Below are 17356 nucleotides of genomic sequence, written 5' to 3'. Positions count from 1 at the left end.
CAAAATTTAAAAAATAAAAGGAAAAGGGTAAAGGAAAGAATTTACCGCATTTAAATCTGATTCGTTGCTCATTTTCCAAGTCTATTAACTGATTCTTTGTCTTTAAAGACTGGAGGCGTAATGGTTTTCTCTTAGCATGTGGACTCAACGACTTGGGTTATCTTCAACTGAGATTTCTCATAGTATTCCATGGTTTTTCCTCTCACCCCATTTTTTCTCATTTTTTATTCTTGTTATAGTTTTTTTATTATACATGGGTTTTTTTTTATATAATAATTGGTATCTGAGTTCTTTAAGTGCTTATTATTATTTTAAAATTTTTTTTATGTTAATTTAACGAAACTGTTTCTTGGGTATCTGAAAATTGAGGTTTTTGTACTGAGTTTTGTTGTTATTTTGATTCTTCATGTCGTTTACTGACGTGGGCACTGAATAATTAGGAATTCAATGGTTTTTCCTCTCACCTTATCTTTTCTTATTTTTTATAATTGTTTTATGTTTTTTAATATACATGGGTTCTTTTTTTTAATATAACTGGTATCTTAGTTCCCTAACTCATTAGTATTTTTCTTAATTTTTTATGTTAATTTAATTTTACTGTCTCTTGAATATCTGAAAATTGAGGTTTTTATACTGAGTTTTGTTCTTTTGATTCTTCATGTGGGTTACTGAGGTGGGAACTGAATAAATAGGACTTTTGTTTCCTGAATATCTGAAAATTTAGGTTTTTATGCTGAGTTTTCTTCTTCTTCTTCTTGTGGGTTACTGATATGGGCACTGAATAATTAGGACCTGTGTTCATATAATCCGAAGAAAAGGTCGAATTTCTTGAGTTTTCGATCGAGAAATGGTGCAGAGATGATGGGGTTTGGCTGTGTTTTGGCTATGAAATGGGTTTATCTATTGGTTTTATGTTTATTGGTTCCTATGGATGCTATGGGTCAGAGTGGAAATTCCAGTGTTAGGTCGAGGCCGAGTGTGTTGAAGATTGGATCCTTATTTACTTTTAACTCGGTAATTGGAAGAGTAGCTGGACCCGCAATTGAAGCTGCTGTTGCTGATGTGAACGCCGATTCGACTGTTCTTGCAGGAACTAGATTGAAGGTTGTCTCACAGGACACAAATTGTAGTGGGTTCCTTGGAACTATAGAAGGTATGTGAAACTTATGAATTAGATGAATGATTCATCATTGTTCTTTGGATGCTACAATTCCTTCGTCAAATTCAAATCATATTTATAATTCTTTGTAGTATTTCAGTTTGCACCCTGGTTTTTGTAGGGTTTGGTTAAAAAGTTGCCATGCTTACTTGTCTTTGTGAAACAGGGTTGGATTTGCAGAGCATTTAAGCCTTTATAGCTACAGTTTTTTTAAAAAAAATTAAATTTGTGGATCTTGACTTGTTGAAGTATAAATGATTAAATAACACCAACTCTAACAGCTTAAGCTTTTGGAGTCATTGTTTGTTCTCACATGGTATCAGAGCTGTTTCCTCATGGCAGGTCTTGGGTTCAAAACCCAACAACTCCGTGATATTAAAAATTCACGTGTATAGCCAACCCAAAATAGGGGCCACATGTGCCATGTGTACATCCAACCGAAAAAAAGAGGCTGCACGTGAGGAGGACTGTTAAAGTTTAAATGATTAAATAACTCCAACTCTATCAGCTTAAGCTTTAGAGTAATTGATTGTTTCACATGACTGTCCTCTAGGGCTCTCCAAAATTCCTAATGGGCTCGATTTTTGTTGAATCTCGTTGTATCCATATATAGTAGGGTAGTGAATCCAAATGGTCATGTAGGGAATCAAACTGGGTAGAACTCACCCCTAAAAGCTAGCTGTTAGAGGGAGGGTGCCCATTCCCTTATAACCCATACACATCCATTTCACATGTCCGATGTGGGACTATTGCTTTTGTGTGGAACCCCAACAATCTCCCCCTCCACGCGGAAGCAACGTGGACCATCTCGCCCCTCCACGCAGCAGCAATGTGGGAGTGACGAGAGCTTCTCCGAGGGAATTCCACCGTCCTCGGAGGCACACCGGGGTTACCGAGATCTTCTCGGGAGTTACCACGCCCCAACTCTAATACCATTTGTAGGGAATCAAACCGGGTAAAACTCACCCCTATAAGCTAGCTGTTAGAGGGAGGGTGCCCATTCCCTTATAACCCATCCACATCCATTTCACATGTCCGATGTGGGACTATTGATTTTGTGTGGAACCCCAACAGGTGATGTGCGTGTTCCTTCTAATTCTAGGTGTGGTTAAGGTGTTCACTATACAAGCTACAGTTCATTTCAGTCAATGGATTGGATATTTGGATTCTTCGTACCTATTTTCCACCATTTCCTTTTTTTTAATGGTTGATAAGAAATTTTTTGTGCCCACAACAAATATTGTTTGATAGTTAATCATTAGCTACAATTCCCTTCAAGAAACAAATGTGAACCTCTAAAGCCTTGTGGGTTCAATCAATGTGATCTTTAGCCATTCAACGTAAAAATTACGCAATTATAATAGAAAATTCCACTTACAAGTTGCCATGATTCTTCTTGTTTTGTAGCTAGTCTTCTCCCTATGTTTTCACTCCGTTCTTGAGCTCTAAGTGTGCTCAAGTTCGCTCTTGGCCTTCTCCTCGCATCTTTGGATGATGGAATCATGGAAAAGAACACTCTTAATGTGTATATGCATGAGGTGAAGGAAGAGGGACCTTGGGGTGCTTTTATAGATTGAATAAGCTTCCATCAAGCTTATACCCTCCAAAGAATGACTGTTGATATTCACATCTCTCAAGCCATCCACTTAACTAGTTGCTAGGTATAGAAAACAGCAACATTCAACACCAAAAATGGCAAGTTGCCGACCTGGCACGCCTTTCTATTTCATGGAATTTGTAGCCTATGTAAGGCCACCAAGAATGGAAACACTGTAATTGTAGTGGGAAAGAAGTTTAAAATTTGATCTTTAATAGTACAAAGCTCTGTCATATAACTCCCCATCTCACCACTCTGAAATTTAAAAAAACACTCCCCTTCTAAGCAATGAGAAGCTAACAAATGATTTTAATGGCATATGTTGATGCGGTGCTGCCATACTTATCTAATTATATATAAGTAAAGCTGAATGTTGCACAACGTGGTGCTGCCACGTGACACCCGTCTATACACGCAACTTCTATGTATGGCCCCTTTTAAGAGAAAGGATATTATACACACAACTTCTGTGTATAGCACCGAAATTTCATCAGTTTATGTTTGAGAAGGAATTCTACAACTTCCTTATTTCTCTCCATATCAACCAATTAAATCTCCTATAATCTCTCTCCATCTTTAGTAGTTACCTTTTAAAGAGAAAGCAACCCCTCTTTCCACCGTCTACTTTGAAAATGATTTCTACAACTTCCTTATTTCTCTCCATAGCAACCAATTAAATCTACTATAATCTCTCTCCCTCTTTTTTAGTTAAGTTTTAAAGAGTTTTCTGTAAGTAAACAATAAAAACATGGGTTGAAAAGCCAGATATGCTAACATTGTAATAGGAAAATTTGCATTGGGCTATAAAGATAAAACAAATGGTGAGACCCTCTGTGTAAAACCAACAGATACTAATCCAATATGCTAATAATCTGGATAATAATTTACCCCTTCTTTTTCATTTTTTTAAATTTTAGCAGTTTCTTTTCTTCTTCTTTTTTTAAAATAAGTTATAAAACAATATTTTTTTGGGCCGGCCCGTGCATCGCACGGGTCTGCAACTCGTATTCCTGAAATTTCAATGTACTGCTTCCCGTATAGATTTTGTTACCCAATCTGTGTGTGAATTTTTTGCCATCAATTGTTTCCACAAGTCTCTTTCATCCATACGCAGAATCTTGACAAAGAAAAAATTTAAATGTGCAGCTTTGCAACTCATTGAGAAAGATGTGGTTGCCATAATCGGTCCACAATCCTCTGGTATAGCTCATGTTATCTCTCACGTTGTCAATGAACTTCACGTGCCAGTTTTGTCATTTGCGGCAACAGATCCAACACTCGCAGCTCTACAATATACTTATGTTCTCCGAACGACACATAGTGACTATTTCCAGATGTACGCGATTGCCAGTTTGATCCAGTTTTATAGGTGGAGAGAGGTAATTGCCATTTTTGTGGATGATGATTATGGTAGAAATGGGATATCCGTGCTAGGTGACGCACTTGCAAAGAATCGTGCAAAGATATCTTACAAAGCCGCATTGCCTCCGGGAGCCAACAGGACTGTAATTGATAACTTGTTGGTTGGAGTAAACCTGATGGAAGCCCGGGTTTATGTCGTACATGTGAATCCTGACTCTGGCCTTCAAGTTTTTTCTGTTGCGAAAAATCTTGGGATGATTAGTAGTGGCTATGCTTGGATAGCTACCAACTGGCTTGCCTCTGTCGTAGATTCAATTGGACCACCTAGTCCTGATACAATGAATCTTTTGCAAGGAGTTGTTACTTTTCGCCATCACACACCGGACTCTGATCCTAAAAGACTTTTTATGTCTAGGTGGAGTAATTTTCTTATGAAAGGGAACGCCAGTTCAAGCTTGAATGATTATGGACTCTATGCATATGACACTGTTTGGTTAGTTGCTCGTGCTGTTAATGAATTTTTGAATGAAGGAGAAAATATTTCTTTTTCCAGCGATCCCAGGTTGCATGACTCCAATGGAAGTACACTGCACTTAGCATCACTGCATGTTTTTGAAGGAGGCCAGAGGTTGCTTCAAAAAATGTTACAAACAAAATTTACAGGTTTAACTGGTGAAATTGAGTTTGATTCAGAAAAAAATTTAATTCATCCGGCGTATGATGTAATTAACATCGTGGGAACTGGGTCTCGGAGGATTGGATATTGGTCTAATTATTCGGGGCTCTCCATTGTTGCTCCAGAAATTTTGTATGAGAAGCCACTAAACACTTCCACTAGTAGTCAACAGCTTCACAGCATCATATGGCCCGGTGAAACCTCAACGCAGCCACGTGGATGGGTGTTCCCAAACAATGGGAAGCCTTTGAGAATTGGTGTCCCTAACAGAGCAAGTTATAAAGAATTTGTCACGCGAGAGACGGGCCGTGATGGGGCTAAGGGATTTTGCATCGACGTGTTTGATGCTGCAGTCGCCTTGTTGCCATATCCTGTTCCACATGAATTCATATTATTTGGAAATGGTACAGAAAACCCTAGTTATAACGAACTTGTCAATTTGGTTGCTCAAAATGTGAGTAAATTGCACTCTGCTGTACAGGCCTTACTCTTTTTAGTTTATTTCTTTGTTTCAGATTTTCATCTTATTAATATGCATCCTTTGTTGTTCAGCATTTTGATGCAGCTGTTGGGGATATAACCATTGTTACAAACAGAACAAGAATTGTGGACTTTACGCAGCCCTTCAGTGAGTCGGGCCTTGTTATAGTTGCTCCAGTCAAAGAGATAAACTCTAGTGCTTGGGCTTTTCTAAAGCCATTCACTCCAATGATGTGGTTGGTCACTGGTGCTTTCTTTCTCTTCGTTGGAGCGGTGGTTTGGATTCTTGAGCATCGGATAAATACTGAATTTCGTGGGCCTCCGAGGCAACAGCTTGTAACGGTTTTCTGGTCAGTATCTTCTTTCAATGTTCAAGAAATCTCTTGTCGGAGTAACCGTATGGGTGTGGCTCTTTGGCTTACAGTCATGGGTATGCTCCCCATTGACGCGAGTTCAAATCCCGCCAGGCTTACCGATGCGCATGGTTTACGGGTGATTGCGCGCATCCGTCGCGAATAGTCTCGCCCTAAAAATTGGGGTGGGGACACCCTATGTCATTAAAAAAAAAAAAACTCTTGTCAGAGTGAAACATGGTGTTAGATGTGTATATCTGTCTATCCTATTCCCCTGAAGGGCATAATTGCAATATTTTCTTTGGTTTTGGAAAGTTCTATAATGCAGTCAATTTATTCGCTCTCTTATTCTTTATACTTGTATTTGGGGTGAACCCCTTATTTCTAGTCAGTGATAGAATTAAAATCTCTTTTCAACCTTTTGCCGTAAAGTTAACATAGTATTAGAGCCCTTAATTCTTCCTTGTGGAAGATCATTCCCTGCAGCCTCGACTATTGTCTTTCAATCCTGCCTTGGTCTCCACTCCCCTGTTGTATCTATGTTGTTTGTGCATACCAAAATCTCACATTCAATCTGATCAAGGGCATTGGTTTTTAGGGCTGTGTTCTTAGAAATCCAGGGTTTCCTCATTATTTTTTCCCTATTTGTGCCTTGAGCCCCTTCCCATAACCCACCTCGCAATCCATCCTGTAACCAATACTACATTTACAACCCAATAACATATTTTATGAACCATATCCTATTACGGTGACTGATCATCAACTCTCTTTTATTTTTATTTTTCCTGTCTTCTGTCCGTCTAAACTATGACAATTTTTGCTTTGCAACGCCAGCCAAATTTTGGCTATGTGGATGGTTCCATCATTGTTCTATTCCTCATTGCGGGTAATGTAGAAGTTATATAGAAATCGGAAGAGTACTTTTAATTTTTTAAAAATGGTAGAAACGAAGGAATGATCTGGTCTTGTATATGTATATTCTTGCATTCTTGGTTCATCATCTTGTCGCCGTTGCTTGAGATTTTTCAGCAATCAGTTACTCGTAGACACATATAGGACACTTTTATGCAATAACATTATGTCTGTCTATTTCTGATCAAGACATAAATACCTTAGAGCAAAGGTGACGGCAGCGTGTTTTCTTTCACACCCATATCATGACGATGATGCATGAGATGTTCTGGCCCATTTATTGTAATTTCATTAATGGCACTATTATAAATATCAATGTTAGTGAAAATAATAAGTGAGTCATCTTCATGGCTAAGAAATTTGACTTTCCCCTCTATGATATCTCTTCTCCACTATTTCCCCTTCTCTTTTCTCCCCATTATGATTTCAACTTTGTATCAGAGCACGATCGTGATCATGATTAAAGGTTGAAGATCAAGCCAACACCGGTCAAGCGCTACCTTTCTTTTGTTTTTCTTTGTGATTGACTGTAGAGAAGGAAAAAAAAATCTATATTGGAGACTGAAAGACCGTACGCTGTAAACCTGACATGATCAACCATACAGCTCCGCACTTTGGATTTCTTCCTTTGATGCCTCACACCTCAGTGTACCATCCAAGACCTCCTATAACCTATCGCATATGGCACGCCCTACTATTTTGCAGGTGCTTTCTTAGATTGAGCATAATTTTGGAACCACTATCATTATAACTACATTTGTGCCCTCTTAGTTAATTTTACTACCTTTCATGTTATAGGTAATCCCTCAGGTTACTAATCTCTGCCCTCTCATGCCTTAAATCCATCTTTATTAGTGATTACACTTTACGCGTTATTGCTTCCTTTGGTATATATGTTAACTGGTCTATTTCAAACTCCCTTTGTTGCAAAGCCAAGTATGTTGCTGGTGTTCATTGAACCCATAGAACCTAATCTTCACGCAACCGCCTATGATTATATCTTCCTCTAGATTTCCCCCTTTGATGTGTCATGCCTTAATATGCCATCCGGGACGTCCTCTGACCCGTGCCATATGGTATGTCCAACTTTTTTGGAGGTACTTGCTTAGATTGAGCATAATTTTGGAATTATAACTACATCAGTATCCTCTTAATTAATTTTACTACTTATCATGTTATAGGCTGTTAACTTACCAACTTCTCCAAAAGCTTAAGCTGTTGGAGAAAGGCGTTATTTATCTTTTATACTTTAACACTCCCCCGCACGTGTGGCCCACTTGGCAAACACGTGGCACATGTGGGTCGATTTTTGCTATCCGGGAGGTTTGAACTTAAGACCTTTGGCTCTTATACCATGTTAACTTTCCAACTTCTCCAAAAGCTTAAGCTGTTGGAGAAAGGCGTTATTTATCTTTTATACTTTAACGTTGGGCAATCCCTCTGGTTTCTCATCTTTGCCTTCTCATGTCTTAAATCCTTCATTATTAGTGATTATGCTTCACACATTGTCGCTTGCGGCTGAAATTTGATAGATCTCTAATCTCTCAAAATGGGATCAAACATGATGTATAACACAACGCAACTCAACTCAACTAAGCCTTTGTCCCAAACTAGTTGGGGTCGGCTAATGAATCCTTTAGAAAATTTTCATGAAGAAGGTGAAAGAATCTACCCGGCTCAAATTGACTAAGTCTAATCCTGACACTAGTTGGGTTCGTCTACATGGAGCATTTTCTTCCATTCTCTCCTATCCAAAGTCATGTTCTCTGTTATGTTCCTAGCCATCGAGTCTTTCCTCAATGTTTCTACCCAAGTTGTTTTCAATCTGCCCCTGCCTCTTTTTACTCCATCAACTTGGCACGAGTCAAAGGCCTACGTTGGAGTTATAAGAAACAACAAAAAAGAGATATAAGAAACACAAAACACACAATGGTAGAAACAAGTCCCACATTTTTTTTGGTCATCTAAACCATTCATTTGCAAGGCCCCATCATAGATAGGGTGCATACCAAAAATCAGCTCCATAGGATCATCCTAACCCATCCATTTGTGGAGGTCGAAATGGACAGACACTGTTTGTCTACAAATCTGCCCATTTTGCCCTCCAGTTTTGGAGGGGTTAGGATGATTCAATGGTGCTGATTTTTGGTACACACCCTATCTATGATGGGGCCTTGCAAATGAATGGTTTAGATGACCAAAAAAAATGTGGGACCATGTGATTTGGCACTCGAGCGTACCTAAGGTTAGGTACACTCGAGCGTACAATCCTTTTCCTCTATATATATATATATATATATATATATATATATATATATATATATATATAGAGAGAGAGAGAGAGAGAGAGAGAGAGAGAGAGAGAGAGAGAGAGAGAGAGATGATTGTGAGCTTGAAGCTCATATAGCTTATATGAGCTTGAGGGCCCAAACACATGTAGGCCCACATTGTTAGGATGATCCAAAGCATTCATTTGAAAGGCCCTTACGTAGATAGGGTGTGTTCAAAAAATCAGCTCCATAGGATCATCCTAACCCATCCAAAAGTGGAGGGCAAAATGGATAGACATCATTTTCCACAAATCTGCCCATTTTTGCCCTAGCTTTTGGAGGGGTTAGGATGATCCAATGGAGCTGATTTTTGGTACACAACCTATCTATGATGGGGCCTTGCAAATGAATGGTTTAGATCACCACAAAAAATGTGGGATCCATGTGTTTGGGCCCTCAAGCTCATATAAGCTATATGAGCTTCTTCAAGCTCACAATCATTTTCCTCATATATATATATATATATATATATATATATATATATATATATAGAGAGAGAGAGAGAGAGAGAGAGAGAGAGAGGAAATGGTTTCTGCACTCGAGCACAGAAACAGGGTGGGGCCACATTTTGGGTGGGATCCAAAGCATTCATTTGATGGGCCCTTTCATGGGTAGGGTGTCCACCAAAAATCAGCTCCATTGGATCACCTGAGGGTGTCCATTTGTGGGGCAAAAACTGGACAGATTTGTGGACAAGCAGTGTCCACAAATCTGTCCATTTTTAGCCCCACAAATGGACACCCTATGGTAATCCAATGGAGCTGATTTTTGGTAGGCCCCCCATCCATGATGGGGCCTTCCAAATGAATGGTTTGGATCACCCTCCAAATGCCCCCCCCCCCGCACGCCTGTTAACTGCACTCGAGCACAGATAAGCTTATCTGCGCTCGAGCGCAAGAACCCTTTTCTCATATATATATATATATATATATATATATATATATATATATGAGAGAGAGAGAGAGAGAGAGAGAGAGAGAGAGAGAGAGAGAGAGCGGTTTCTACACACATGTGTAGAGAAGTTATCTACACACTAGTTTAAAATACAGTGGAGGCCCACATTGTTTGGGTGATCCAAACCATTCATTTGATTGGCCCTCACATAGATAGGGTGTCCACAAAAAATCAGCTCCATAGGATCATCCTAACCCTTCGAACCGTGGAGGCAAAAAATGGACAGATTTGTGAAGGTTTATACACGTCCATTTTACCTCCACAAATCGTAGGGTTGGGATGATCCTGTGTAGCTGATTTTTTATGGACACCCTATCTATGTGAGGGCCAATCAAATGAATGGTTTGGATCACCCAAACAATATGCCCTCCACTGTATTTTAAGCTAGTGTGTAGATAACTTATTTACACATGTGTGTAGAAACCGTTTTCTCACACACACACACACACACACACACACACACACACACACACACATATATATATATATATATATATATATATACATTGTTTTGAAAATCTTACAATTTACGGTTCGATTTATGATTCTTAGGCAAAACGATTTGAATCCCATGATTGAATCTTAATTTGTATGAATCTTACAATTTTTTATTGAATCTTACGATTCGATTGTAAATCGTACGATTCATACGATTTATGCGATTTATCAAAATTAAGTTTTGTATAAAAGAAAATATGTCTTTCTTTGAAAAGACCTCGTTTCCTTTCTACATTACAAGAAGCCTTTGAAATCCCTCTCATTAGAAGGAAGAAGACAGAGGAGAAGTAGGACATCGAACAAATCGAACCGGTCGAGCACAAAGCATTTGTTGTGGGCATTACTCACATCGAGGTGGGAGTCAAGGTGGGAGACTACCATAATAAGGACACCATCGATTCCCGTTTTTTATGATTGATATTTGTCATTTGAAGTTTGAGACTTTGAGAATTGATATGATCTTGTGTCTTTTTTTAAAGATTATTAACCAAGATGCATGGTTTTGGATGAGAATTAGATGACTAGTATGTGTCAAGTTTGTCAGCAAACAATTTGTATTACGATATTGAATGCTAATCATGGTAGTTTCTGTTTGAATTAATGAATTTGGATGAAAAATGAATAATTGGCTATTTTTATTCTTTAATTTATTTATAATTTTTTATTATACATATTTTTTTATATTTTTGAACGAATCTTACGATTTACAATCCGATACGATTCGACCCCGATCACGATTTACGATTCGATTCCGATTTTCAAAACATTATATATATATATATATATATATGAGAAAAGTGTTTCTAGTCCGGCCGACTAGAGATCATTCTCTAGTCCGCCACCCAAAAACACATGGGTCCCACATATTTTGTGGTGATCTAAAGCATTCATTTGATAGGCCTCATCATAGATAGGATGTCCACAAAAATTCAGCTTCATAGGATCTTCTTAACCCTTCGATTTGTGGAGTTAAAAAATGGACAGATCTGTGGCAGTTTATAGCCGTCCATTTTAAGCTCCACAAATCATAGGGTTGGGATGATCCTATGAAGCTAATTTCTTGTGGACACCGTCTCTATGTCAGGGCCCATCAAATGAATGCTTTGCATCACCCAAATATGTGGGACCCATGTGTTTTTGGGTGGCGGACTAGAGAATGATCTCTAGTCGGCCGGACTAGAAAATGATTGTGAGCTTGAAGCTCATATAGCTTATATGAGTTTGAGGGCCCAAACACATGTGGGCCCACATTGTTAGGATGATCCAAAGCATTCATTTGAAAGGCCCTTACATAGATAGGATGTGTACCAAAAATCAGCTTCATAGGATCATCCTAACCCATCCAAATGTGGAGGGCCAAATGGACAGACACCGTTTGCCACAAATCTGCCCATTTTTGCCCTCCGCATTTGGAAGGGTTAGGATGATCCAATGGATCTGATTTTTGGTACACACCCTATCTATGATGGGGCCTTGCAAATGAATGGTTTGGATCACCACAAAAAATGTGGGACCCATGCGTTTGGACCCTCAAGCTCATATAAGCTATATGAGCTTCAAGCTCACAATCATTTTCCTCATATATATATATATATATATATATATATATATATATATATATATATATATATATGTCAAGTCTCTATTGAAGCTATAATGTGATAATTAGGTGGATTTCCATATTGTGAATAATCCCATGTTTCATGAGGGGACGAAACATGTAGAAATTGATTGCCATTTTGTTCGCGATAAAATGACCAAGGAAGAAGTCTCTACTCCATTTGTTTGACCTCATACCATATTAGCCATTGTTTTTACTAAGTCTATATCCTTTAGTAGGTTGGATTTTTATTTGCATCAAGCTGGGCATTCATGGCATATATGTGCCATCTTGAGAGGGAGTGCTGAAAGCCTAGTATTATTTTATACAGCACATGCACATAATATGCCCCACCTTTATGTCACTTGTGGTGGCATACTAGTTATATTGTGTATTTTAAAGAGAGTAAGGTCGTGGGTTTTGTCATTTAACCCATTCAAACTTCTTTCTTCTTTTCTCCTCCTTTGTCTCTCCTTACTTTTTCTCTCTCATTGATACAAGTGACAGATCCCAAGAGTTGAAGTTATCCCTACTCAGCTTCATTGGGGTTATAAATACCCTCTGTAAAGATAGAGAAAAACTGAGATCCTCTCATCTCTGAATTCAAGCGTAGTTGTGCTACGTAATGTATCCTCAGCAGTAGTCATGTAACACTTTTCAAATAATTACAAACAAAACTTTAGTAGGAAGGGGGCAGATCACCATCAGTTACTCAATTTTAATATAACTTTCTAAAAAATGCTCAGATTATGTCAACCAAGAACTTCTCCCTCTAGAATTTTTTCCATAACAAATCCAATTAATAAAGTCCACGACAAAAACCAGTTCACAGACTCCCTTAAAAATTCCCAAGTTTGATTATTTTCGATGTTACATACATCAGATCCTATTGGAAGATTCATTCTTAGATGACTGAAAATCTCCTCTTGATATCTTAGACAGGAATCCTGTGAACTCAAGGTAATCCCTGGAGAGGGAAAAGAGTTTTGTGGCTCCCTGTACAATATGTTAGGGCTTGATAAGCTCACCCACCACCACATAAGGATTAAGAGAAGTATTTGACTCCTCAAACTAAATCCTTTTATTAAGTAACTGAAACAATGGGGAAGAAATTACACTATTGCGACACATCAGTTGTATACTCAGAAATACTGAATATCAATAATGAAAAAAGTGATATAATGACCACAAAAAATCTAACTCCTAATCTAATTAGCATGTCTAACAATCTAGTACCACTTCCGAGATTTCAAAGGGCTTTATTCTTACTCTCTATTTGTTTCATGCTTACTGGCATTCTTTTTAATTTATTTGTTTATTCATATGTGATTTCCTACACGGGAAATACCTTATTTTATTTGGTTTACATTAAGCGTAATATTGATTACCGCACTGTGAAGGTCTCCCATTCTCTTACAAGGTTAGATTCATGTTCTCTATATAGGTATTAATCAGCTTGTAATTTCTTGGACCTGTATTAAGGTTTAAAAACTATAAGCTTGACTGGACCTGATCCTAATCTACTTGGGTCTGTAACAATGTTTAAACCTCTTTCCTGGTCTTTATCATCATATATATTTAGAAAGTATGTCGAGTGAACCTTGAAAAGTTTTTTGAGGACTCAACTGAGCTTCTAAATGTATATATCCACCTCTCCCCCACTGATGTGCACATGCAGGCACGTGCTTACATAATTACATAGGATAAACATATTGTGACTATACAGATGCTTGTTTCGCTAAATGCAGTTTATATGTTTATATATTTTCTCTCTTTTTTTAGAAACAGATAATCACAGCTTTCCACGTTAGCTGAGTTACTCAACAAGAATGATCTCAGTTGTTAAATCGTGTTGAATTTAGGTTAAAATTCCATATTTGATATCTTAGTGTTGACTAGTTGAGACAGCATTCATTAATTGGCTGGGTATTTTTCCGTTTGGCTCATTGTATGACTAGAGCCTAAGTCTCTCTCCTACCGATTTCAAGATTTATAGGCACTGGTTCATGATCAAAGAACAATTTCATTTGTCCTTTGTCCTCAGCTAGACAGCTAATTGTGCTACAGTTTTTACATTGACTTCCCCCATCATAGTTCTATTATTTTCTAGATATATTATGATTTAGTTGTCTGCTTGCTTTCAAATAATGAAGCATTTGACCGCCCTTATTGTTCTTGCAGGTTTAGTTTCTCAACAATGTTTTTCGCACACAGTGAGTAAATTACTTCTCAATCTGCAATTTGCAATTTTGTTTTACATTTTCTCTTTTACCTTGAAAAATGCTTTTTGTTGTGAAAACCCCCCAAATAGCAACTTGCGATTTCAGTGGCAAAGCAAAATGAAAGAACCAAACACAAGCAAACACACAAAGACACAAAGATTTACATGGTTCGGCAAAGCCTACATCCACGGCAGATGCGACGAGAAAATCCACCATAAGAACAAGAGATTACAAGAGAAGATCAGTATCTCTCACCAAAACCCCAAGAAACCCTAGTCCACCATTTCCTCCTCTTTGTAGCTCTCAACCCTCTTTTTAGACAAGAATCCGAAAATAAGCGCTAGAACCCCTTCATATAAGGCGGGCCAAAACTTACTTGAAACAGGCCGAAATCACTTAAAACGGGCAGGGCCAAGCGGGCCGCATCCGGGTCGCACACAATATTTCGGACCCCAACGGGGTTTAATTCAAGACACCCAACTTAACACCTTTTCCTCTCTGCATTATCTTTTCCTATTGGATGATTTTGTATTAGTTGAATCCAAAATCTGAACACCAATTTTTCTTGGCTTGGCTCCTATGCAGGGGAGAACACTGTGAGCACCCTAGGACGTGCTGTTCTGATCATATGGCTGTTTGTAGTGTTAATTATCAACTCAAGCTACACAGCCAGCTTAACGTCAATCCTGACCGTTCAACAGCTTTCGTCAAGGATTGAAGGGATTGACAGTTTAATATCAAGTACTGAACCAATTGGGGTTCAGGCTGGGTCTTTCTCCCGAAATTATCTGATAGAAGAGCTCAACATTGCAGAGTCAAGGATTGTAACACTTGACACCCCTTCAAATTACTCTGATGCCCTTCAGCGTGGACCAAAGGGGGGAGGAGTCGCTGCTATTGTCGACGAGCTTCCTTATGTTGAGCTCTTCTTGTCTATAAGTAACTGCAAGTTCAAGATTGTGGGACAGGAATTCACAAAAAGTGGCTGGGGATTTGTAAGTATTCTCTTCTTTAGTTACATATACATGACTGAACTGATACTACTGCGTAACTGAAAAAGATGAGAGTCACGAGACTAATTTGTTTACTTGGTAAACAAATTGGAACATCAATTAATAACTTAATATCCATTTGTTTATGTCATTTTCTTCCTGGCTTTATCAGTGTCTAATTAATTACAGCAAAGCACACCATCTAACAATTGGGATTTGCTAGGGACCATTGCAGAAGGCATTTCGCAGCTGGGCTGTTGCATGTGACAGCAGCCACCTCAGGTGAATTGAATGAATAAGACAAAATCTGAGCCTGTGTGGCTGCTCTCACATGCAACAGCCCAGATGTGAAATGCCTTTCTGCGATGGTCCCTAGCAAATCCCCTAACAATTCGATGTGTTTTATATTTTTTTAGAGGAATGCTAGACTGAAGGGAGCCCTTGCAAAAATCAACTGAAAGGGCAGTCATTATTAATGATGGATGGTGACATTCAGCCAATGGGGAAGCCCTTTCAGTTGTTTTTAACCAGGGCTCCCCTTCAGTCTAGCATTGCCGGGCTCCCCTTCAGTCTAGCATTGCCCTTACTTTTAAACAATCATTAGTATTCTTGGGAAATAAGTGAATTTTACAGATGCTCATTTCTTTTTCTTTTTCTTTTGAATGGTACGGATGCTAGTTTCTTAACTGACCATTCTGCTCCTTCCCCGACCTGAAAATTTTCTCTTATGTGTATCATTTTTTTTGTATTGTTAAGTAAAATCTGATGTACTCCACCGAACTTGTTCTGAACAGGCCTTCCAGAGGGATTCTCCCCTTGCAGTAGACATGTCAACTGCCATCCTTTCCCTATCAGAGCGTGGTGATCTTCAAAGAATCCATGATAAATGGTTAACGCGAAGTGGGTGCTCCTCGCAAGTTGATGTAGTTGAGGCTAACAGGCTGAAACTCAAGAGCTTCTGGGGCCTCTTCCTTATATGTGGTGTTGCATGTATCCTCTCACTCATTGTGTTTTTCATGAGAGTACTGTGTCAGTTTAGGAAGTATAGCCCCGAGGATGTTGAACAAGACGAATCCAACCCAAGTGCCAGACGCCTTCGGCCCACAAAGAGCATTAAAAATTTGATCGACTTTGTCGATAAGAAAGAAGATGATGTAAAGAATGCATTCAAGAGAAAATTAAGTGATAAGCAACAGGAAACTAGTCAAACCTCAAATGGGTTACCCAACTCTCCTTAGGGATGTTTTTGGACTGGTGAGATTTTTCTTCTCTCTATATTGGATATTAGTATATGACCAAGTAGCCAGGTTATGTACTTGCAAGGCATCCTCCCCACAATACCAAGGAATGATATGGAGAATTGAATTTTGGTAAGCTATCATCTTGATAAAAATTCTCAACACCTTTAAAGGGGAGGAAGAAACTCATTGCTAGTGGTAAGACTGTATGGCTGGATATCACTTGTTTTTCTAAACAGCTTATTTGCATCAAAATAAGGGTTCTTGTGCTGTTAAAGCATAATACCCAGATGTTAGAAGCATCATTTGAGATAAAATAGAAAATATTCTTAGGCAGTTAGGGGAATGTAGTGTTGCTATTCCTTGCTGTAATGGAAATACAATGGCATTGTCTGTATTTTATCATCTTCCTAAGGAATATAATTTGCATGTTGTACACTGTTCACTTTGTATTTTGTACCTCTTTGGAGGAAATCGAATTTCTAAGATGCAGACCAGTTTTTCTTTTATGTTCTCATATGCTAGAATATGATGTCTTGAAAAGAAACTGCTGCTTTGCGAAAGGCTATGTTGTACTGGCGGAATTTTATCTCAGGGGTGCCAGTGAGATTTCCTTGTAAGAATACAATTAGTTGAACACCCTTCAAGAACATAAAGGTGTTAGTGTTCGATACAATATGAACACCGGCAACGGATCTTAGCGATTCAACATTGAGAAAATCACAGATAACAATATGGAATAAATTGAAATGAGAAAAAGACATACCGGAAGCCATGAATCTTGTTTTTCTTTCTCTTAAGGTTTCTCTTTGCTACACAATAGTCGGTGATGGGGACCGGTTTCCTTTCTCTTCAAGCGTGGATTCTCAAAGTTTGGAAACAAATTCGTTATGTGCAAATATGACCCAAGAGTTCTTTTTATAAGCGTTTGTGGGAAAAGATGCGACTCCTCATCACGCCGATCCCTCTGCCCAAACGTCTCT

At 38.5% G+C, this 17356-nt stretch overlaps 1 protein-coding gene across 1 annotated transcript; it reads left to right on the top strand.

Moving 5' to 3' along the window:
- LOC143854792 (glutamate receptor 3.4-like) lies at positions 1 to 16880 on the top strand. The gene is made up of 7 exons (XM_077364905.1): positions 1 to 192; positions 790 to 1153; positions 3903 to 5248; positions 5347 to 5624; positions 14103 to 14134; positions 14729 to 15138; positions 15930 to 16880. The coding sequence occupies exons 1-7, from the start codon at positions 190 to 192 to the stop codon at positions 16371 to 16373; spliced, it is 2877 nt and encodes a 958-aa protein (XP_077221020.1). The 5' UTR covers positions 1 to 189; the 3' UTR covers positions 16374 to 16880.
- The last annotated feature ends 476 nt before the right edge of the window (positions 16881 to 17356 follow it).

Source organism: Tasmannia lanceolata, unplaced genomic scaffold (assembly GCF_043159265.1).
Source record: "Tasmannia lanceolata isolate RefF3 unplaced genomic scaffold, GAP_Taslan_0.1 ptg000020l, whole genome shotgun sequence".
In the NCBI taxonomy this organism is placed as follows: domain Eukaryota; kingdom Viridiplantae; phylum Streptophyta; class Magnoliopsida; order Canellales; family Winteraceae; genus Tasmannia; species Tasmannia lanceolata.
Note: the sequence above shows the minus strand (reverse complement) of the source record. Positions and strands in the feature narration are given on the sequence as shown.